Raw genomic sequence first — 24,493 nt, 5'->3', positions numbered from 1 at the left:
CAGCAAGTGGGTAGAGAAGGAAGTAAAGGGGTAAGTAGGGAGGGGAAAGAAGGAAGGGAGGGAGGAAGGGGCAGTGAAAACAATAATAAACCTTCAGTTACATCACATGTCTCCTGAATAACATACAGCTGATGAGTCAGTGAGTCACCTTCCTAACACAGGGTAGACGAGTGACTTCTCTCCAGCTTTGGTCCCTGTCACGCTCTAGTTACACAGTGTAAATAGTGACTCTACTGTACCTGGCCAAGTCCCGTTTACTTCCTGCCATTACTATCCCGCGTCGGTCAAATTTAGTTACATTTCAATTCGGTTCAGTTGTGTTTCATTTAATTTCGGTTATTTTCGATACGGTGTCAGTTAATTTTCGTCCACTCTCTCGGTGTTTAATGGGACCATAACTTAACTATATAACGACTGAAGGACTACAGCAGGGAAAGGAAGTATTTTATTCAGTGACCTTGATAAGTCCAGCCACTCAGATACACGAAGTGAACGAGTCCAGGTATTCAGACACAGCAATCCATTTGGTAAGGTTCAGCCACTCAGGTACTCCACTCCACTCCACTCCACTCCACTCCACTGGGAAGAAAAAAGGTCAGCATCTCCTCAAGTCACTGTTCATTGGCTGGGCATCTGTGACCTGACCTGACCTACAAGTGAAGATTCTTATCTACGTGATTCTGATGGAAAGTTAGAATGACATCGTACCCCCAAAAAAAATCACCACGTAATAAAGTAAGTGGCAACCCAGCGTAGCACAAACACCTGATAGCATAATTCCCAACCAATCATATCGCAGCTGGCCAGGTGAGACGATAAGAGCGATAAGATTATTGGTTGAGAGAGTCTCAGTTCCGTGCTAGACACCGGGAAGCCAACACCGTACTTATTTATTCCTCATTTCCTCTATCCTGTGATTAATCGTCTAGCGTTAAGTGTTTAAAGTGGTCGTGATTTTAAAGTGTAAATGTAAAACGTGGAGGTGTGTAGGTGTTGTGGGTGTGTGCCAGTGTCAGCCACGGCAAGTGTGAGGCCCAAGAAGTAGTGTATGTTTTCTTCGTGACAAGGTGCGGCACTATCCCACCTAGTTAAGCCACCCAGTCAGCGTCAACCAGCCAGTCAGCCAACCTTTCATTCCTAATAACCGCACAGGTACGGTTTTAAACTGTATACACAAGTGCTTAAACACACACTTACACACATACTTACATACATACATAAATACACATAAGTCCTGATGCACACATACTGCTGCTACTACTGTTTTATTCATTATTACTATCATCATCATCATCATCATCATCATCATCATCATCATCATCATCATTATTATTAAAGTACGGGTATACACAAACACAAAAGTACTATTAAAAACAAATACACACAAGAACTGACGTACAAAAATACACATATATATGGTACAGTATACATAAATACATACATATACACAGAATTACAAGTATACACACAACTACTAAGACACACAAGTGCTAATACACACACACAAATACTGGAACAAACTTAAACTGGTACACAAGCACGGGGAGGGTGTTTAATGTATTATTCCAGAAATACAGTTACAGGTATACAATTACAGGTATACAGGACAGACACAGTACTTCCCACGTGGTGAGTAAGTACAGCACCGGTACCTAATAATTACTGTAACGTATCTAGAAATGTAAGGTCACCGTAGCCTAACAGATACAACGTTTGTCTGCTGTCTTAAAGGCGACAAATTCGCTCTCGGTGTACCTCTTGAAGCTAAGGACCTTTAACAGTGGTTGGGGAGTGAAACGGTCGAGAGCAGTACCGGCCACACTGCCTACTTCTATGTTGACAAAAGGCTTAGGTTTCAGTTTGTTGTGTCCATACTGCTCCTAACGGACTGTCTGGACTTAAGGACCCACTGTCAATAGATATTCATACGAGTTTTCAGGTCAAATCAGCCCCCTTCCTAACAGTCCCAGGTTTTAATGGACCTGTCACCCCCCCCCCCCACCCCCAGCTTACTTGAGTAGGTCAATCATTTCTATGTTACGAGAGCAAGGTTCTTCACGACGGGTTTATTATAACACCGGTCTATCAGTTCTGCCTCCCAGGACTATTTCTTAGAGCGTGATATGGGTCAGTATGCATTACTAAAGAAAAAAAAACTGTTGAAAAAAATAAACGAGATTAATGTTTATGGTATACAGTTAATCAGTAACATTGATTCACAAAATACATTACAGACTAGCTACGGGTTTATGCTGCTTACTATTAATAAATAATGTAAACCATAAAACTAGCTTGTGTTCCTGCTATTGTGTTGTTTATGGACGTGACTAGGAAACTCATTACTACCGAGAGTGTTTGTCAGGGACTCATGATGTACAATAACTATGGGCCAAGCTATGAGGAAATAAATATACTGTACATAAGATTAATAACAGGAATGTGTAATGTTATGTACGCTGGAACTCTTCAAGGGAGTACTTAGTCGAGAAGTACTTGGAATGAATGATGTGAATGATGATGAGCTTCAGCTAAAGGGAACTTGTACTGTACTGTATAAAGCCTGACTTATGATCCGATTGAGGTTGGACAGGAAGCGATACTAAACTGAATTTGACTGGTACACTAACTTGGGAAACGGTAGTAGAATAAGGGGGTGAGGCAGGTCGTTGATAAAGTGTATATATGTAGACTGTTGATAAAGAAAAACACAATAAAGAGGCGATAAAAAAAATAGTTGTTGAATCGTTTAGTGAGTTGAGTGTGTTGACATTGTCTTGTTCTGCGTCAGGAGATACTTGGGAGGGAATATAAATCTATAAAGTGAAATTTTGCGAAAATATATCCTGACGAAGATATAGATATATGTAAACAAAAAACTATTATTAAGTTCACAGAAACAGTAGTGGTGTCTTCCCAGCTTTGGCCGATGAATATTAAAACTTGACGGATTATACTGAAAGCGTAACCGTGACTACATCAGTCAGTTGGTACACATGGCAATATAGATATAAACTTCGAGTTGTCCATATCCTGACAGAAGATCCAGGTTATTAATTACAGGCCTGGAGATAACAGGTCCACCGACAGCTCCAGGTTATTAATTACAGGCGGAGATAACAGGAAACGACGGTAAAGTGGTTATAAAGCTAAGATGGCATGAAATCTAGTGGGACCCAGTACGAATCATCCACGAAGAAGCAGCCGAAGTGTAGGACTGGTAGCCGGGTTCAGCGTGTATTTGTCGCAGTAATCTCACACTGGCTGTCGGAGAACTTCCCTTGATTTACAAATATTCGAACTAAGCAGTTGGGAGGTACGCTAATCTTTTCTTATCGTTTTATGTGATAGCGCCTGACTCCACGCTCAGCACGAGTGACTTATAGAATGCCTTCTCTGAGTGGCAAGTGAATGATGCTCACTGAGTGATATATAAGTCAAGTTCTCTGAGTGGGACAGTAGGTCAAGTTCTCTGTGTAGGCCAAGAAGTTAAGCCACGCTCTCTGAGTGGACCAGGAAGTTATGCCAAGCTCTATGAGTGATATAAACGATATATAAACGACAAAGATAAATGACTACCAAAGTTAAAAAACAACATGGAAAGTGCTTCCATCACAGTTGCATCGCCCGGTCTCGCCCAGGTGGAGGGACAAGAGGCAGTGTGCGACCATATCCAAGGCCCTTCTCACCTCCCTATTAAATTTCAACTATCTGTCTTCAAGAGAGTGAATGCATCAAACCCAAGGGTGGGGGAAACGCGTCGGCCCTGACCCCTCTTGGAAAGACTCGAGATAGTGTACGCCCATTCTCTAACCCACCCGCACCTCCCTACCAAATTTCAGCTCTATCCTCAAAACTGTGTGTGTGTGTGTGTGTGTGTGTGTGTGTCAGAAATTATTGTTAATACAATTTATTATTATTATTATTATTATTATTATTATTATTATTATTATTATTATTATTATTATTATTATGTGTGCATGATACATTTAATAAATAAATAAAAATCCGGTACTATTCGGAAGACGATTACAACTTTCTCATAAGAACTACAGTAACAGTGACACATCTTCCCCAGACACTTGGCCAAGGAAACCGTGCCTTGACCATGGTGTGACCAACAAGAGTTAGCACTTTGACTTAACATTGACTCACAAACAAGGGTGTGGGTGAGTCAGGAGATGTGCGGTGGCGGCTGAAGGAAGGGAAGGAGAGAGGTAAGGGGATATGTGAAGGAAGATTTGCTAGAGAGCGAAAAGACAAGGAGAAGAAAGCAAGAGAAAGTAGAGACTCAAGCTTCAGTGGTTTTGGAAAAGAGTGGGAGAGACAAAGATGGAACACGACTGGGAGGAGATACCACTACGACCGCAGAGACAGGTGGTGAGTGGTGATATCTCTCTCTTTATCTCCATGTTTCTCTTACACACACACACACTTTAACTCTATTTAAGCATTTTGTCTTTTGCTTTATCACTCGACCCTTATGTGTGCATTATATACTATATATATATGGCTGTACAGTATAATACAAATATACATCAAAACATTTATTTAAATGTACGTTTATTATAAATATAAATATATATGTCCATCTACGTCCATTTGTACGTGAATATGCCAGTGATGCCGTCCACAGATGCCCACAGCACACGGCAGCCAAGAGGTACTGGACTGGAAGGACGTGTGGTACCTCCTGGAGGAAGGGCGGGGCAGGATCGATCTCGACTTTTTCGAGGAACGGATCCCCAGGACGCCCAACAACGCCCAGGCCATCCCACAAGCGCTGAAGCTACTGCAGGAGGCCGACGTCCGGGGCAATGGCTACGTCGAGTACAACGAATTCAGACACTTCGTAAGTACCTCCCCCTCCCCCCTTCTCCCAGCCTCCCCGGAGTCTGTACTGGATTCACATTTATTGAATATAATTACAAGTATAATTACAGAGTTATGTGAGAATTACAGGTACAGTGATTCCCATATATATATATATATATATATATATATATATATATATATATATATATATATATATATATATATATATATATATATATATATATATATATATATATATATATATATATATATATATATTGTATTAAACAGCTTCACCTTACGAGAGTCAGAGTCACTAACCAACTTTACAAAGGCTCTCACATCTACAGTCTGGGGAAAAATATAGATCTTACTTTTTAGAAATTTGTCTTTGTGTTACAATCGTTCTCACTTCTCCATTTACAGAAATATTTAACTTAGAAACTATTGAGAATTCTTCTTACATCACAGCTGCAGTGAGACAATTAAGTGCAATTTCACGTCTTAAGGAAGAAAATTAAAGTTATTCTACATAAATTTCTCTCCTAGTGTTAAGTTACGCTATTCCTCTTCTCCAGTACGACACAGTGTTGCCAGTTAACTCGTGGGAGAGAGGCGTCCTGATGCGGGTGGCCTTAGACGTGCTGGACAGGGAACCTTCGCCCGAGGAGGAGGTAAATACATTGGTAACGATGATTCATAGGTGACAATACCCCTGTATGGTGATGGTACCCCTCTGTATGGTGATGGTACCCTTGTATGATGATGGTACCCCTGTATGGTGATGGTACCCTTGTATGGTGATGGTACCCCTGTATGGTGATGGTACCCTTGTATGGTGATGGTACCCCTGTATGGTGATGGTACCCTTGTATGATGGTGGTACCCTTGTATGATGATGGTACCCTCTGTATGGTGATGGTACCCCCTGCAAGGTGAAGGTACCAATTGTATGGTGATGGCTCTTTTACCATCTCCCTTTCATGGGGTTTCTGTGCTGCATGCTGTAGTTCGCTCGAAAGTTAGAGAGGGTTGACGAAAGATGGATAGATAGATAAAAAGATAAACAGATCGAAATATATAAAAATCTATGGTTAAAATTCAGTAAAGGACAACCACGGAACTCTACATTGATTTGTATATAGAGAGATAGAGCAAACAAAATAAATATACTGTACTTTATGGCATTTTTGTCGGAAATTTATATTTTATGAACTTTTCTACTTTTCGATTTCAGGTTTGTTGTTCAGGTTCCTTTTTTTCATCTTGCTTCACTAAGTCCCCCTTGATAGGAGGTTAGGTCAAATCCTTCTGGTGTCTCTGGTTAGGTTAGACATGTATAATGACATTTGATTGTCGTTACGTTTGGTTCTTGATCTTTTTGCTTGGTAAAAATCTATTTCCTAGATCGTTTTTGGAATGTTCTTAATAAACTTAACCTAGGCATTTTTTTAAGTTTTCTGTAATAGGTTAGGTTTCATTAGGTTTGTTTTCGTCAGTTTTTGGGGTGTTTTTACCCCACAATTTCCCTCTACTCCAAAGCCCTGCCTACTATATGTGATCAAAATTGCATTTTTCAAGTGAAATCTTTTAAGTAAAAAACTCGAAAAATATATAAATTTCCGACGAAAACGTTATAGATTAAAGTATTCTTATTTTGTTTGCTTTATATCCTTAAATACAAATCTTTATCAAATTTATTATACCGGTATATATATATTGACTAGAGAAGCATAGATAGACAAATAAGTGTATACTGACATATTATTCGTATTGTATAGAGAAGAACAAAAACAAATTCTTCTTTATATTTCCAGGGCCTGTTCAGCGTATGGATGACACTAGTAGACTATGTACACAACAACCCGGCGCCGATAGACTTCAACTGGCAATGGATTTTACCTCAAGACTACAACCGATCCCGTCTACCTCACTTCGTATTCTACAGGAGCGAACTTGTACACCCCAGGAGGATGAGCGAGTGGTTGCTGACTACAGAGGCTGCGGACACGCTGCCCAACTTGGCGGTGATCAGGATGCTCGAGAAGTGTCAAGGCGCTCTCATGAAGGAGATCGACTCGAACAGAGATGGCTATGTCGAGTATGAGGAGTTCCTTCGCTTCGTGAGTTCAGATGCTTAGTTGAGTTCTTTGTTTTATGTGAGGCCTAAACCCTTATTTGTGTGAGCTTTTCGAAGATCACTCAGTAAGGACTTTTTCTTTCTTAATTTGAAGATTAATTTACATTATATCTGTTCTGTTTTGAGATCGTTCAGTGAGGGTCTTTTCTCTGTATGTCAAAAGATTATTATTTATGTACAGTACTATGCATGAAGACAAAAACAAAGAGGATAACAACCATAATGACACTACACGGACGTCTGGCCAAAGAGTAAAATGTACAATACAGGAGAAGTACCACAAACAGGGCAGGTGAACTACAGTATTATTTTTATAGGCGATAAGAACCAACCAAACCCGAGCCATTCTAACCACTCACCTTAAATTCCCAGAGCAGTTTTAGTTGGTGTATTTAGATAGTAGGAAGAAAGTGCCCCTTTTTTGTATTTTCCAACACATTAAATTCTGTGGCCATATACTTAACGGCAGTACAACAGGTAGGTCCCCCGCCCCACACACCCAAGTAAGGTGAAGAATATATGGCACAGTGGCAATCAATGGATCTCTGGCCATGTAGACGATAATATTACAATAGTTTCCCCAGGAGAGAGTTAATGATACTCAGAGCCGCAGAGTCAATAAAATTCATAATATTCTCTCTTGTTTCCCAGGTGAGGGTGAAGAGTGCAGCGAACCGCGGGAGCACAATTTTGCGTCGCGGGGCCCTGGGAGTGTTGCCTCGTGGGGAGAGGACATTAGAGAAGCGCAGGTACATCGAGGAGTACTCGTGCTGCCCACCGCCACTCTTCATGATACTAATCACTCTCGCTGAGGTAACTTAAGTCTTCCTCACTGTTCGTGTCTATGTACTGTGATTGATATTAACTCTGTAATCTGATAACATACCACGTTAGTTATCCTGAGTGATATTGTTATAATTATTCACTTTGTTATATTCTACTGTTTTCTGTGTCAATATTTACGTATGGGCAATGACCTTATCAATTACCCTGAGAAAAGTTTGAGGTTAAATGACTTTGTGCGAAGAATACAAGTGTTCTTACCTGACGAACTATCATCTTATATGTAAACTTATCATCGCCGCGCCTGACTGCAGTAAATAATTAATCAGCGTTCAACATCCCTCACCACAATGTTCAGTTCGCTCCATCCTATTGTTCCACCCTAAAGATAATGTTCATCTTTTGCTACCTTATGTTCAATTTCCTCAAGTCATTGTTTACATCTCCTGAGCAGATCATCACGTTCATCTTCTACGTGGTGGACATGGACCTGCCCATAATTGGTAATGGGCCGTGTCCCATCTACTCCCCATTAGTGTACAATCCCAGTCGACGCTACGAGGCCTGGCGGTATTTGCTCTACGCGCTAATACATTCTGGGTAGGTTACGTCTCTCTCTCTCTCTCTCTCTCTCTCTCTCTCTCTCTCTCTCTCTTCAATACAATACAGGCTTTTCTCAACTTCTTCTGTCTCTTTTCTCTTGTTTCATTGATTCTGTCTCTTTCAGTCTCTTTCACCATCTCTTTCACCATCTCTTTCATCAGATCTCTCCATCTCTGTTATAACATCACCATACAAGTATTACTTCACCTGTTCGCTATACCTAAACTTGTACTTGTATTGATATTTTAAGTAAACTGATTTAATTTGACACAAGAAATAAACACCTGTCTGTATTTGTGCTGAATTGTAAACCTGTATGATTATTTCACTGAAGATTATTATTATTATTATTATTATTATTATTATTATTATTATTATTATTATTATTATTATTATTATTATTATTATTATTATTAATCTACAGGTGTTGTTTGGCTGTAGAGGTGATGTGATGTACAGTTGGTATACACACACACACTAGTGACATGATACACAGTACAATTGGTATGATGAACAATTAATAAGTGAAGTGATATACGGATGTTGTATTCATTCAAGTGATATAATGCATAACTATGGTACACTTAAAGTTTACGTCATACACAGTTGCATACATACAGGTGACGTCATACACAGTTGTACATATACAAATCACATCATATACATTTGTACACATACAGGTGACGTCATATATAATGTATATATAATGACACGATAAACAGTTGTTGTATATATAGAGGTGACGTTTCCCTTCTCGTGTACAAGTGTGACTCACGTAGAGGCACACGAGTGACATAACAGTACAGGTGTTGTTCACGTACAGATGGGTGCACTTGGTGAACAACCTGGTGGTACAGGTGGTGCTCGGAGTCCTGCTAGAGCTGGTGCACACCTGGCGGGTCGTCATCATCTACCTGGGCGGGGTGCTGGCTGGGTCACTCGCCCACTCTCTATACACGCCCACATTCTACCTGGCAGGAGCGTCCGGGGGCGTGTATGCAATTGAGTACGCCCATCTCGGCAACCTGCTTATGGTAAGTCCTCCGTCTCATACTGTTTGTGGTCGGTCACATCTTATGGCAGGTCACATAGTAGGTCACTTCTTATGGCAGGTCGCATCTAATGGCAGGTCACATAGTCACTTCTTATGGCAGGGGACAGAGTAGGTCACAACTTATAGCAATTCCCAGGTTCCTTCTGATATGATTTTGACTATATCGTCTTTAATGATGTGAGAATCAACTTGTGTTACTCAACAATACAGTGTCACATATTCTTCACAGAACTGGTCAGAGATGGAGGTTCCTTGGGTACAACTAATAGTGATCTTGATGATAATGTCCCTTGATCTTGGGTATGCCGTCTGGGATACTTATACCAACCCCGGGACCACGGTGAGTGTAAAGTGTGTTGGTTATATCGTTCTACTATCAATATATCTACTTTCCTTTACATATGAACTGTCTATATTCCTCCTCTAGAAATATACCTCTCCACTAATATAATATATCGATACCCTTTTAATACTGATGATATATCTATGCTCCTCCGCTGATAGAATACACCTTTTAAACCAGCCGCCATTATATTTCCCTCAGAAAGAGAGAGAGAGAGAGAGAGAGAGAGAGAGAGAGAGAGAGAGAGAGAGAGAGAGAGAGAGAGAGACGGTATCCTTTCTAATATGCAGAAAAATCAACTAAATTTTTTCTTCCCTCTCTCTCTCTCTCTGTTTCTAAAACCTAAACCTCACAAGTAACCACGTTTCCTATCACCACATACAGACCGGTCATATGGCTCACTTGGCTGGAGCCATGGCCGGCCTCCTCGTCGGAGTGGTTGTCCTCAGGAACCTAAGAAAAGAGAAGTGGGAGCGTTACTGCTGGTGGACGTCTCTCTGTCTGTTCCTCACGTTGGTCACTACTGTCATCATCCTTAACGCAGTCTTACCCATGCCGGAGTTCTTCCCCCCCAACGACTGGTCCTCTATCGCCCAGAACAGGGAGGACTGGATGAAGGATCACAGACGCTGATAGGGAAGGATTTTTTTTCTTACGTGTTTACTCCATCTTCATTCTTGTTCTTGTCATTCTCTTGCCTCTCTCTCTCTCTATCTGATGTATTTTATTGATTATCAAATTTTCTTTCTCTCTATCTCTTTCTGTTTTCTTGCCTCTGTCTCTCTATTTCTGTCTATTTTTTCTCCCTTTGTGTGTTTTCCTCTCTCCATTTGTGTCTTCTTCTGCATCACTGCTTCTCTTTCTAGCTATCAGTCTTTTTATGACTCTCTTTCACTGTGTGTGTGTGTGTGTGTGTGTGTGTGTGTGTGTGTGTGTGTGTGTGTGTGTGTGTGTGCTGAAAATATACAGTTACATAATTGGGAAATGGATATCTTGATTGACAAATAATATACAAGTAACACAAGTGATACAAGTATGATATATAATAACTAGGTGGGGAGAAGCTCAAACTACAGGGCATTTCAACATAGTGACAGTGCAAAAGGTAAGATTGATTGAGAGTGAATACACTGGTTGATTACAAGTTATTGATGATTTTTTTTACAATGCTTGTGTGGGCTGGATGCTGTTGTGGTGTATGTGTGTATGTGTGTATGTCCGTCTCAATGTGACTCATTATGCCGCTTTTTCCTGTCTCTTATTTTTCTCTGTCTCCTCATTTCCATATTTTCATCTCCTGTCTATCTATCGGTTACTGTGTTTCGGTGCCTTTCTCTTGTTCTGTCTGCCATTCTGTCAATCTGTCTGTCTGTGTCCTTTCTCGATGATGGAAACGAAAAAACTAAACACAGTCGATAATATAACTGACCTGTTGTAACCTCAAGTGATTTAAGATATGATAAGAGTACCTTCTGTTGTACGAAAGATAATAATACTTTTATTGTACTTTTATTATTAAAAGTTTTTATTAAACACACGAACCTTTTCTTACGTGAAACACAGGTATAATAAGTAATTACTGGATCACCTGAAATTGTGAAATGTAAGTATAAATTTCTCACCAGTTCACCATCTGAAAGTCGACAAAATGATGTCATTAAATAACTCAAACGGTTTTGTATGTAAATCCTGGAAAATAGATGACAGCCAAAAGGTTGTTAGCAAAATAATAAGAGTGTAATGTCATCAACTGAAAGAAAAACAAAACAAAGGTAAATAATTAAAAACATATAAAAATATCAACAATGGATTTTTTTTCTATCTCTAAACTCAGAAGAAGACGAAGTGTTTGATTGTTGGAAGACGTAAAGTCGCGAGGGTTCTGGTGACCTGTGGGGAAATAATCAAGAAACCTTATAAGATCACAAAGTCCTTCTCGGGCTTCTGAAGGAGACGGTGACGGTTCATCTGGGTCTGTTACTTCAGGGCTTCTGATGGAGAGACATTTTCTGACGGTAAGAATGAACCTTCGTGGGTCACCTCGGTCTCGAATCTATTTCTCCTCCCTGTAAACATTGTCAGCCAAGGTTCTTATTTTAGGGGCAGGTTTGTAAGCGTAGGGGCTCAATGGATCCGCCAATGTCAACCCTTGAAATGAGCATCCCCGGCTTACACAACTGTTAACATTAGAGAGGAGTGTTATAGCCTGGCCGGAAACACCTCCACGGGGTATGAGCGCTTATCTTACCTTCGATGGCCACACAAACTGTTGCTCTTATTGTGCAATATTCACCCCGCCTGATGTATGAACAACTGCAATTATCACTGATTTTATATACAGTATATACATGCATACATGTGTGTGTGTGTGTGTGTGTGTGTGTGTGTGTGTGTGTGTGTAATAATAATAATAATTAAAAAAAATAATAAATTAATAATAATAATAATAATAATAATAATAATAATAATAATAATAATAATAATAATAATAATAATAATAATAATAATAATATCGTATTATTAAGAAGTAGGCCTACACCAGCCATAAACCGAAAATATACAAAAACCAAAGGGTTTCATAATTAAGATATAGTGACAGGGGAGAAAGTCATTTAACAAGGCATTTCAGAGTAGTTACAGTACACACAGATATTGACAAGGAGTGAAAACACAAGTTATATTCGAGATGTTGATGATTTTTACAATGGTTAGAGTACGAGGCTGGTGATAACAGGTGGCGGTTGGGAGGATAGTGTAGCACCTTTGTCCCAAACTGATAGATGAGGTGATGGTTAGGCCAGTATAGTGAACCTCTCTTGGATATGTCGTATAACAAAGGGAGAGAGAAGTCTTGAACACCGTCTTGTGCACTCTTATCTCCATTAGTGTGTGTGTGTGTGTGTGTGTGTGTGTGTGTGTGTGTGTGCGTTTATTTGCCACCTTGATGAGGAAATGAAGGCGGTTGTTTGTTTAATCCCCCAACTGCTCCTGGTGAATTTGTCTTTAATGGGTGACTCATAGGGAATTATATAAATTATATAATACAGTGTCTGAGCTGTCGGGGTTCTGATAAATTCACTTACGCACCTCACTACCTCCTAACTGAGGAACTAACAGTCGAGTGCCAGGTATAGCTTCATTCACTTTACACAAAGATAATGGGATGACCTCAACACTTCACATACATTTAAGACATCAACGATATTCTCTGGTCATGGCACCGTGGGGTAGCTATGTGTACTAACCTCACACAGACTGTAAGTAAAATAACTTCACTTTAACAAATTTTATGGGTTAACCTCAACACTTCACATACATGCCATACAACTACGAGATTCTTAGGTCATTACACTTGTGCAGTACATATCCATCCGTCAAATGCGAGAGCTCTGTTTATTAATCTCAGACAGACGTAAGCAAAACAACCTTGAGACAGCCGTTATACCAGTCACAATGTTACACTATTTGGTACCAATTGGACCTACCCAACGGTACCATGAATACTCTCTTAACACTATCTATATATAGACTTAAGGCAATATGCACGGACTCTGGTAGTGGTATAGGGCGTACTAAAGATTATATACGAGTTATCCATTAAAAAATTGACATTTTCTGTGACGCTACACAATAGAAAACGTATTTATTGCACCAGTGACGATCTTAATAGATGTTATAGAGGTTGCTATCCAGCTGTAATATAAATCATAAGAGAGACCAGTACTAATGTCTGCAATATAGTCAGAAGTACAAAAGTTACAGCTACCATAAAGCGATGGTCTTTTTTTCTCTAAACTCCATGTGTCACTTCACAAACGGGTTAATGCTATATACAGTATACTGATATGTTATACAAAGGCAATGAATAAATTACTTGTCTATATCACATATCAACATTTTCAATGTAAAAACAAAAATAATCAGAAGACATTTAGTTATTAGTTTTTTCCATGATATATACCCAACACTACAATACGGTTAGATGTTTATTGGTGTACCCACAATAACATTATAAATACGGGTAAATTAATACATATAACAAGTTTAATCAGACACTAATAAATTAATCAACGAGCTTCAAGTCTGATATTAATAAAAATTTTATTCCCTCAAAATCAGGTCATGTTTTGTCTCAGGTGTTAATAGCCCCCCAGGGATCTCAGGCTACCTGTACACTCGACGTGACTTGTATGAGGAATAATTCAAGTCGTCCAATATTTTTTAGTGTTGGTGATGTATGAACAAGTTACCAGCGCTGAGTAAGCAGATTCACATACAGTATGTCTATTCGATGGTCACCTATCTTTAATTCTATAAGTTCAATATCCAGTCAGTATATATAATTGGAAAATGTTTGGCTAAATTAAGAAAAATCGATTTAAGGTGGCTGGTCAGTGTCAGAGGCTGTATTTAAGAGATTATTCCTTCACTTCTACTTACGCTATTTTCTTTAAGGCATTTAATTTTATTTAATACCTATATAAACTTACGTGATTTAAATATGCTGAAGATATATATTGTTAGTGAGTCCTCCTGATGGCCTCTCGCCTCTGGCTGAGGAGGAGTTACCAGGCTTTACGTTAAAACTATGATACAATATTTTTTATTTAGTTTTGTCTATTGTATAAAAAAGTACCAACAACAACACTGGAAAGAATGGGATTGGAGGTAAGCTTAACAACGACCAGGTGGCCGGCAGGATTGTGAACCTGTTATATGGATACAAAGGAACATTGTTCTAATGACACAAAAATCCTTGGCAGTTAAAGCACCAAAAGATGAACATAACAGTATATGTTTGTTAACCTACGAGTATACTGTATGTACGATTTCAGCCACTACTCACAGTCACCCCTGAGGTTTTGACTCTCCCACAAAAAATGAAAAAAAGTTTTGCAGTTTCTGTTGTTGTTATATGAACTGTATCTGGTAAAAGCAAATTCTAAGATATTTGGCGGACAAAACTAGAATCTACTCAGCTTAGTAAGGTTAGTTAATTTTGACTATTAAGAGATTTTAGTGCACGAGAAGATATTAAGGACCACAACGAACGGTGTGATGACCATGACAATACATCACCCGGATATAACAGGAAACAACACAAACAGTGATTCATGATTAAATGAAATTATAAGTCTAATTAATTACGAAAACAAACAAGTAAAGCATAATTGCACTGAGTTACTTCAGGTAATCAATCAGATAAAAAAGTAGAGATATATTCAGATAAATGTATTGAGCATCATGTAATTCTTTACCAGATCCACGAGTCGTGAGAACCTTGGTCCTCCCTTCTCTCGTATTCACTGGATATACAGCGACTGTATCAGAACAGAGATGTGTGACACTCCACCAAAGTTGTGTCTCCACTCTCTTATTCTCCCTCCCTGGGCAACACATCCCCGTGCCTCTCTTATTACCCTGTCCTCTCTCCCTCCCACCTTCACTACCAAGCCTCTGTGCTTCTCTCTCGTTTTTGTATTCTGTGTGATGAACTATATAGGGAGAGATACACAGGACAGTGTTTCCTATGAAGGTGATATAGCTGGTAAGTAGTATATATTTTAGCTCAACTTATTTAGTGAAAGTGAAAGTGGGTCCAATAAGCCTGACGACCAGTTGAGGACAGTGTGGGTAGAGCACACTGCATATTAAACTAAGCCTTCGGTACACAACGAACTAACGTGGCCGGCACTGCACTCGAATGCCGTCACTTCCTCATCAGTAAAGTTAGGTACCCATTCACTGCTACGCGGATCGAAGGTATCCTAAGATCGAACCACGACCTTCAGGACAGGAGGCGAGCACTGTATGCACTACATCTAAAATTATAAGTTGTAGATAAACGGAAAGTGCTACGACTAGTTACAAGTAGTATTGAAAGTAGTGCCATAATACTGTAGGTTAGATTTTAGTGACGCACTACCCAATGCTCAGGGAAACTGTGCTAGATGACAAGAAGTGAAGAGATAGATCATCTGATATGAAGGGGAGGCGAAGGTGCTAAGGGGTGAGCCAAAATTAATTTATCTTCACTTTATCTTACAATAAAGACCAAGAATATTGATGTGTCTCTCTCGCCACACTGCCCTCCCTCACGCATCCTGACTAATTCTTCTGTAGTATATTTTTTCCCTCTTCGTCCCTCCATCCTCTCTCGTTCTATATGGAAACGACTCACTCACGCACCAATTTCTTTGAGTCGCGACCCCCCTCCCCCCCACCTACCTCGACCCTGCCCGCCCTGTGAAGACTATTAAAACATATTTACCTCTCTCTCTCTCTCTCTCTCTCTCTCTCTCTCTCGACCAGTTTCTCACTTGTTGCAACTACTGTGGCGTTTCTCGACTATACTGTTATTGGAGAGGTACTTTTTATCTCTGTGTTGCAATTGTTGAAATATTGAGTTCATGTTCTCAGTTAATGGTACTAGTTATCGCTTGGTCATACTGCAGTGGCTGTGATGTGTCATGGCGAATAATGCTTTTACAGTGAGTCTTTTGTCCCTGAGTTGGGTCGACAGGAGAAGTTTGGTGAATTAAAGAAGTTAAACTAAGGATCGAGACCGACTTAACGTGGATACTGACGGTGTTGTTATTGGAGTATTGTGACATTGTAAACTAGGACACACACACACACACACACACACACACACACACACACACAGTTTCCAGGACAACATTCAACATGTATTTTTCTCTCTTCAACAAGGACTACTGTTGAATGTTGACTAAATACCTGAGTGGCTCTACATTCCTTTGCTGACGATATAACACAACGCTAAACATGGGTAAGAAACGTGTAGTAAATATAAATATAAGAGATATACATAAACAATGGAGTATACAAGTCTTACTGAAGCATAACTCATCTCTTGCTTAAGCCAACTGTAACTTACTCCTAAGCTAAAATAACCAGCTTAACCTACTTCTATCCTAAGCTAACCTAACCTAACTCATCCCTAACTCAACATAACCTTTCTTCAATACCTTGACCATAAACTTAAGTTTTTAAGTCCCACAAAACGCTGCAGTTCAAGGCGTTGTCATGGTGTGTGTGTGTGTGTGTGTGTGTGTGTGTGTGTGTTTAAATATGTATTTGAGTGGGGAGGATGGAAGAAAGGAAGGAGGGAGGGAGCTGGGAGGTTAGTGGGAGGGGAGGAAATTTGAAAGAGAGCTGGGTGGGAGGAGAGTAGGAGGGAGCGGGGAGGTGGGGGAGATGGGAGAAATTTGGAAGGGCAGGAGGATGGAAAGGAGGAAGGAGGGAAAAGGTGGGAGGTATGGGAGGGGGTTTAGGAGGGGAGGAGAATGAGAGGAGAACGAAGAAGAGTGAGAAGGGAAGGGAGGAAAGGAGGAAGAGGAGGAGAATATGCGAGAAGATGAGTGGGAAGAAAGAGGGTGGAGAAGGTTGGGAGGAAGGGGGAGAGGTTGACGGGGGAAGAGGGAGGGAAGAGGAGTCTGGGAAGAGGGAGGAAAGGGAGGACAGGGAGAAGGGAAGAGACTGGGAGTGGAGGAGAATGGGTGGGAGGGGATCCTAATGATATCTTATTGTGTCGGTGGGGTGTGTCGAAGCTGGTGCCCCACATGGTCTGTGGCTTAAAGCTGTTACTTGAGGCCCTTGAAGCTGCAGAGAGAGAGAGAGAGAGAGAGAGAGAGAGAGAGAGAGAGAGAGAGAGAGAGAGAGAGAGAGAGAGAGAGAGAGAGAGAGAGAGAGAGAGAGTTACTTTACTTTTAACATGGTGATTGGGGAGTGTGGCCTCTAAGAATCAACATTACTACATTACTGACAAAATTATCAGCATTCAAGTTTGTCTTATCCTGTACACCGTGAAGAAGATAAATTAAATATATGTTGTGTGAAAAGTGACCGGCAGATGACCTCGAACTTTAATGAGTTTTGGGGATTGCAGTTTGATGGAAAGGATAAATCAATTTGTCTATAGAGTGATTTAGTCATTAGTGATACATATAAAGATATGGTTTGAGGAAGAGATACATTAAACCATCGCGGATCATGGTGAGTGCAGACAGGGCTAAGGTTTGGTTGAAGAGTACAGCTGAAGGCATAATACCCCCTTACCTGATGAAGAGGCAGGGACAGGTGTATAGTTAAAACCTATTAAGGGATTATGGTTGTAAGCTGCCTAGGTCAAGTGAGTGTGGGGTTCATGTTAGGTTAGATTAGGTTAGGTTAGGTTAAGTTAGAGTGTGGTTCATGTTAGGTTAGGTTAGGTTAAGTTAGAGTGTGGTTCATGTTAGGTTAGGTTAGGTTAAGTTAGAGTGTGGTTCATGTTAGTGTGTATTACTAAACTCCAAGAAGACGGACGGAAGCGGTTAAGAATTTCGACTTGATGACCTTGGATGATGAAGATGTGTGGTAAGATTTCTGTTGCTGTTGTTGACTAATATCATGAGAATGTGTTGAGGAGAGGGTGTATGTTTAGCACCTACACCCTGGCCTTGAGACTCTCCGACCCTTTGAGAGAGAGAGAGAGAGAGAGAGAGAGAGAGAGAGAGAGAGAGAGAGAGAGAGAGAGAGAGAGAGAGAGAGGTGTGGTGTGTGTGTGTGTGTATGTGTACTCAATCATCTTATGACTGTAGGAGCATGAAGGTAAGAAGTGAAGATTCCCCTACCCTCCCCCCCCTCAGCATCACCCTGGGCTTTTCAATAAGTCATAGTTGCTGTGCTGTAAGTTGCAGACACGTCTTTTGTATGTTCCTTTGCCATCAAGGAGAGAGGGAAGATTACTTACTTCACGGCCTCAACTTAAGTATTTACAAAATTTTCGTTAGGTTTGGTTAAGTTATGTTAGGTTAGGGTAGGTTATCTTAGTTTAGGTTAGAAGTTAATTAGTTTAACTTGAGTTAGCATAGATTATTAGGTTAGGGTAGTTAAATTAAGTTAGCTTAGCTTTGGTTAGGTTAGAAGTAAGTTAAGTTTGCTTAAGTTGAGTTAGCATAGGTTACGATAGCTTAAGTATGTCTTGCTTAGGTTAGGTTACAAGTAAGTTGGATTAGCTTAAGTTGGCTTAACTTAAATTGAGTTAGCTTGGGTTGGGTTGGTTAGGTTAAATTTACTAAACTGACTTTATAGTTTAAGTTAAGTAAGGTTAGGATTCTGGCCCTGGAATAGTGAAAGCATACTTTTTTTGTTGTTGTCATAGATGCACAAAATTAGGGTGTTAAATCATCTTAAGGGCGAAGGAATATATAAGCTCTATTTACGCTAAAACGGGAGCAAATGATGAGTTTTACAAGAGCTAGGAGGGAGGGAGGGAGAGAGGGAAGAGGGTGAGGGAGGGAGGGAAGAAGGTAGGGAAGAGTGTGAGGGAGGAAGGAGGTAGGAGGGGGGAGCTAGGAGGGAGGGTGAAGGAGGGAGGAAGGGGGGAAAGGGGCAAAGGAGAGAGGAAGGGAGAGTGGTAAGAAGGTAGGTGATGGAGAGAGGGGTGGAGGGTAAGAGAGGGTAGGAAGGAAGGGGGGATGAGGGAGGGAGAGAGGGAGGGAGGGTAAGAGAGGGAGGAAGGAAGGGAGAAAGAGTGAGGGGAATATAGGACTTGCCCTCGACTCGACTCAACCGGTCAGTGCATCGCCAGACGTTGGAGGGGAGACACACGCCGCTCGTTCCCCTCTGTCGAGCAACATTTCTCTGTTTTTAATCAATCGTTTAATTCTTTTTCGCGGTTCACTGTAGACCAAAGGTGTAGTTCTCGTTGCTATGGGACAGTTGAAAGCCTAAACGTGCGGAATAAACCCCCACACACTGCATCTACGATAATATAAAGGACCTGACACCTGTTGACTTAGAAATGAAATACGAATTTGTTACGTGTTATCGAAAGAGTATCTATCGTACGTTGCTGTCGATGGCACTATAATTCTGTGAGTAGTAGACTGGAAATAAGAAAATTATAAAAGTATTAAGAGTATATATAGGATCTGATAGCTTAATAACAGAAACTGGACATACAAAACAAAAAGGGAATAGGTATTTTAGAATGTCTCCAAAACTTTGACAACCTGACTATTGTTCTCGAGTGCGTGGAGTGTTTTGAGGGGACCTTGGCTGAGAGGTGTGTATGTGTGTGGAGGAACACCGAGTCAGCTTCAAACTAAGAGCACTTATACTATATAGTGATGACTAATGCGAAAAAGACTCCTCCTCTGTACTGCCTCTGATTCAATGCGAAAATAAAATGGAAGATTGATTTTGATGAACGAGAACCCATGATTGTTTTGTTTTCGAAGAGGTATACAGTGCTGTGTGACTTGAGCGACTGATAGTATTGTGTGTTATCCATAAGGCCTGTGACCACCTGCAGAATTTGTGACACCAACAGGACCTATACGAGATAATAATACTTGTACAATCTGTGCGTTACATACATGATCTGCAATACTTACAGGATCTTTGTACTATTTGCAATATATCTCTTGTAATAGTTGTAAATTCTGTAACACTTGCGAGACCTTTGCGATACCGACAACACCTGTAATCATAACAAGATCTGAGACATATCTGTTAGTGTTGTCATACCTGCAGGAGTGAGGAACACACCCACAAGCATCACCTTACCTTACTGACAGAACGATACAGGTAAGTAAGGCTAATTAAATATTTTTCTCTGGCATGAATAATAATGTTTTGTTTTCTTAAACTGAAGGAGGCGTCGACGAAGAACTCTGATGGTGCTACTTACCAGAGGTCGAAGAGGTAAAGCACTGCTAGTCTTTTATTGAAATGGGTCACTGCCGGTCGAGTAAACTAAACAGTGTTACATGATAACTCGACCTCGGTCACTGTAAATCGGTGTAGTGGGTATGGTAGTGTTACTAAATCTACACCAATGTCGGTCGAGCAGCCTAGACACTGTAGATCACTGTAGGTCAAGTAGCAAGCCAAGTGTTACTGTTTACTGAACCTCTGTCACTGTAGGTCTATTACTAGGTCCAGACACTGTTTCATATTTCTTCTCTACTCGAGTCTCTGCTACCACTTCATCACTATCCTTTAACACCTACTGAGGTAAACAGATAAACAACGTTATCTCCACCTATCCCCTATCCCCGTAGGTTGTTCGATCTGAAGGTGGGTCATAGGAACACAGACAGATAGATAGATATTCGGTAAAATTCAGCATGTACTGTATATAGAGACAGTACAGGTATACAAACAATAGTAAACAGTAAATTCAGTCAACCAGAGACGTGTTCCAGGGATTGTTTTTGACACGAAACTCTTAACAGACTCTTTGTCTTTAAGAGATCTTGACATTCCATAGATCTAATATGTAGAAAACGTTTTATTGCTACGTTTGTTCATCACGTTTGTTTGACTTCTTCCAAGCATGACGTCTACATATGGTTAGGTTAGGTTAGATTATATTAAGGTGTAGCTTAGGTTAGGGGTGTGTAAGGTTATGTTACGTTACTTTATATTAAAGATAGATCAACTAATGTGTAGGTTTTACGTTAGGGATGTGTTAGGTTAGGTTAGGGGTGTTAGGTTTGATTAGGTTAGAGGTGTGTTAGGTTAGGTTAGGGGTGTTAGGTTACGTTACAGATGGGTTTAGTTAGGTTAGGGAAACGCTAGGTTAAACTGCATTGAATTAAGTTAATTTTGGGTTGGTTAGAAGTACGTTAGGTTATACTGGATTAAATTAGGTAGTTTCACATCCCGGTCTAGTCACAGAGGTAGGAAATTAGTGAGTCACGTTCATTTGTTATTCCTAAGAAAATATCCAAACATTGCAGTATATCAAATCTAGTGGCAGACACCTGGGGTTGTATTCCCAGTGGCTCATGCGTTGAGTCTTCTACCTTACCTGGAATTAAAATGTCGCACCTGGTTACAATAATGTCCTTGTAACACGTCAGTCACTTCCCTGTAACATTTCAGTGTTATTTTGGCCTGTAACTATGTGGTAAGTTACAGGAGCCAGTTATATGAATCTGTTTCATCTAGTGTAAGGGAAAACAAAATTAAGACACAAGACCCTTTTAAAATTGTTGTCTGCTGTGGTGTGATTTTCTGGTGTAGTTGTCTGCTGTGGTTTGGTTGTCTGCTGTGGTGTGGTTGTCTGCTGTGGCGTGGTTGTCTGCTGTGGTGTGGTTGTCTGCTGTGATGTGGTTGTCTGCTGTGGTGTGGTTATCTGTTGCGGTGTGGTTGTCTGCTGTGGTGTGTTTTTCTGCTGTGGTGTGGATGTCTGCTGTGCTGTGATTTTCTGCTGTGGTGTGGTTGTTTGCTGTGGTGTGGTTGTCTGCTGTGGTGTGGTTGTCTGCTGTGACGTGGTTGTCTGCTGTGGTATGGTTGTCTGCTGCGGCGTGGTTGTCTGCTGCGGCGTGGTTGCTTGCTGTGGTGTGGTTGTCTGCTGTGGCGTGGTTGCTTGCTGTGGTGTGGTTGTCTGCTGTGACGTGGTTGTCTTCTGTGGTGGGATTGTCTGCTGTGGTGTGGTTGTCTGCCGTGGTGTGGTTGTTTGCTGACTACTTGTGTATTAAATGTCGTTTCCAGTTGTCGTTGTGTTGTCTTGGTTCCCTCCGTAGTTCCTCTGGTCATGGTCGTTGAAAGTCACTCAGTCGTTGTCGTTTTGTAGTCGTCGCTTGCTTTCTGTTTGTGGTCGTGTTCTGCCTCTGCTGTAGTTGTGAACCACGTTATCGTAGTTATAGATATTGTGTAGTCGTATTTGTATGAGTCGTTTTGTCGTGTAGATGTGAAGAGTGAAAGTGGTCGTAACACTGTCGTATAATCATCTTCGTGTTGTCGTTAGAGCCGTCGTGTTTATCTTGGTCGTATTAATGTCAATATAATCGTCCTATCTAGTCGTATCACTTGTATCTATCATCGTCGTAGTTGAAGTTGTCTTTGTCACAGTCGTCGATTAGGATGTCTGGGAGGTCGTTTTGGAAGTCGTCGTGGATATGGTCGTAGTGGTGGCTATGATAGTCATGTTGTAGTGGTCGTAAAGGTAATGGTCTTAATTTTTTGTCGTAATAGAAGACGGAGTGGAAGTTGTCGTTCTGGTCATCAGTGTGGGTGTGGTGATGGTCGATGACGTAGTAGTCACCATGGTCGTCGTGGAGGTCGTCATTGTGGAGATCCTCGTTGTAATCCGAGGTATTGGTCGTGAAGACAGTGATGGAAGTCGTTCTAAGGTAGTTTGTATAGTCGTAATGACTTTCGTTGAGGAGGTTGCTGAGATGGAAATCATATAGGTCGTTAGGAAAGTCGTTGTGGAGGTCGTCGTGTAAATGTTTGTGTAAATCGTTCAGGAAGTCGTTGCACAGTACGCCGTATCGTATAATTCAAGAAAATTGACGTTGAAGTGATCATGTAGATGGTCTTATAGATAGTCGTAGAGGTCGTCGTGTAAGTCGTCGTGGCAGTGATCGCAGAGGTCATTGTGGTCGCCTCCTGTGGCCACGTGTTCAATCTTACTGCACCATCAGGAACCAAGCAGCTGCCAGGCGATTATTATCACTCCTCAAGAGAATTGTAGTGTCTCTCTCTCTTCTCTCTCTGTCTCTCTTCCTTTTCTCCCACTCTTTCCGTTCTCTCTGTCTGTTTCTCTGGTATCTCTGTCTCTCTTTCTCTCTTACATTACTTTTTCAATCTCTTTCCTTTCATTCTTTCTTTCAGTCTGTTTATCAAGTATCTCAGATTCTCTCTCTCTCTCTCTCTCACTCTCTCTCTTCCTACATATTTATCTGTCTTTCTCTATATGTCCCTCGAACATTAGCTCATCTATCTATCTATTTATCTATTTTCATCTCATACGTGAGCTGCCTCAAGAGTTATCTCAAATATCACTCACCAGGAAATTGGATAGCTCTCTCTCTCAACCCAGCCAGCTGTCGCACTGTTTCCTTCTTTCTTTCTTTCTTTTGCTTTCATTTACCCTTGTTCTTTGTCACGCCACATTTTCTTTCTTTTCACAGTTTATTTTGTATGTCAATTGTCACACTCTCTGTGTTACTCGCTTTCACTCGAGAAATTATTGTCTCTCTCTCTCCTTCACGAATGTCCTGTTTACCTTCCAATCTTGCACAAGACTCTCTCTCTCTCTCTCTCTCTCTCTCTCTCTCTCTCTCTCTCTTACACTACTTTGTTCCTTCTCGATATAGTTCAAAAGTTATTTATCAGTTCATCAATCACTCTTTTCAAGTAATTATCACGGGGACCTTCGGAACATGATATTTTCTCCCTGTACACAGTCCTTTTGTGCAATAAAATGAATTTACTTCGGGTGCGTATGTCGATGGTAAGTTGGTGGAGAATCACACTAGTTGCTGAATGATGGTGGAACAACCCTTGGGTGGACTAGCATCCAGTCAAGGTGGTGGAGTAACACACTCGCTGCTGAATGCTAGGAGCCAGGGAGCACTAACGGGATGACTTTGCCATTCCTTGATGCCTTATTATGAATAGAGAAACATCATGGCTGAAAACAACTGTTGCAGCAGCAAGACTGAACCACTGGTAGAGAGAGAGAGAGAGAGAGAGAGAGAGAGAGAGAGAGAGAAGAGAGAGAGAGACTTGCTTACTTTCCTAAAATAATCTAATAATCAATCGACCAGGTACGGTCCTTTCTCTCATCTCATCACTCGTGTGCTGAAAAATCCACACGTCAGTTAGTATTGTCCAAACATCTGGTTCACAAGTTTAAACTTTTTACGTGAAGCATAAAATTTACCTTATATCAGAACAAATGAGTTTTAATATTCGGGTATGATGTTTTTAAACACCTAATGTTTTCTAACATTTC

At 40.7% G+C, this 24,493-nt stretch overlaps 2 protein-coding genes across 6 annotated transcripts; one reads left to right on the top strand and one right to left on the bottom strand.

Annotated features, from left to right (window-relative positions):
- The first annotated feature begins 836 nt into the window (after positions 1 to 836).
- On the top strand, positions 837 to 10,445 carry LOC121860461 (rhomboid-related protein 1-like). 5 transcript variants are annotated; one of them, XM_042357618.1, is made up of 10 exons: positions 837 to 882; positions 4,076 to 4,377; positions 4,634 to 4,849; positions 5,391 to 5,486; positions 6,630 to 6,935; positions 7,604 to 7,765; positions 8,190 to 8,335; positions 9,162 to 9,372; positions 9,622 to 9,732; positions 10,120 to 10,445. In XM_042357618.1, exons 2-10 carry the CDS (start codon positions 4,330 to 4,332, stop codon positions 10,366 to 10,368), a joined length of 1,545 nt encoding a protein of 514 aa, XP_042213552.1. In that variant the 5' UTR covers positions 837 to 882; positions 4,076 to 4,329; the 3' UTR covers positions 10,369 to 10,445. The 5 variants fall into 5 exon arrangements, with proteins under 5 accessions (XP_042213552.1, XP_042213555.1, XP_042213551.1 ...); XM_042357617.1 differs by having other exon boundaries at positions 839 to 1,152; XM_042357620.1 differs by having other exon boundaries at positions 869 to 913.
- A 10,199-nt stretch (positions 10,446 to 20,644) lies between these two features.
- LOC121860458 (soluble scavenger receptor cysteine-rich domain-containing protein SSC5D-like) lies at positions 20,645 to 23,649 on the bottom strand. The gene is made up of 4 exons (XM_042357614.1): positions 23,627 to 23,649; positions 22,561 to 22,923; positions 21,728 to 22,217; positions 20,645 to 20,749 (listed from the first exon to the last, which is right to left on the bottom strand). The coding sequence occupies exons 1-4, from the start codon at positions 23,647 to 23,649 to the stop codon at positions 20,645 to 20,647; spliced, it is 981 nt and encodes a 326-aa protein (XP_042213548.1).
- Between the last annotated feature and the right edge of the window lie 844 nt (positions 23,650 to 24,493).

This window comes from Homarus americanus, unplaced genomic scaffold, assembly GCF_018991925.1.
Source record: "Homarus americanus isolate GMGI-L3 unplaced genomic scaffold, GMGI_Hamer_2.0 scaffold43152, whole genome shotgun sequence".
Lineage (NCBI taxonomy): Eukaryota > Metazoa > Arthropoda > Malacostraca > Decapoda > Nephropidae > Homarus > Homarus americanus.
The sequence above is the reverse complement of the archived record's forward strand: the minus strand, read 5'-3'. Positions and strand labels throughout refer to the sequence as shown.

Excerpts from the sequence above, each read along its gene's own strand:
- LOC121860461 (XM_042357618.1), top strand. The coding sequence starts at position 4,330 with ATGGAACACGACTGGGAGGAGATACCACTACGACCGCAGAGACAGGTG. Across the intron at positions 4,378-4,633 it reads TACGACCGCAGAGACAGGTG|ATGCCCACAGCACACGGCAG; the intron begins GTGAGTGGTGAT and ends TGCCGTCCACAG. Across the intron at positions 4,850-5,390 it reads ACAACGAATTCAGACACTTC|TACGACACAGTGTTGCCAGT; the intron begins GTAAGTACCTCC and ends CCTCTTCTCCAG.
- LOC121860458 (XM_042357614.1), bottom strand. The coding sequence starts at position 23,649 with ATGTGGCGTGACAAAGAACAAGG. Across the intron at positions 22,924-23,626 it reads TGGCGTGACAAAGAACAAGG|CAACCTCCTCAACGAAAGTC; the intron begins GTAAATGAAAGC and ends TTTCCATCTCAG. Across the intron at positions 20,750-21,727 it reads CAGACAACAATTTTAAAAGG|GTGTTAAAGGATAGTGATGA; the intron begins GTCTTGTGTCTT and ends TTACCTCAGTAG.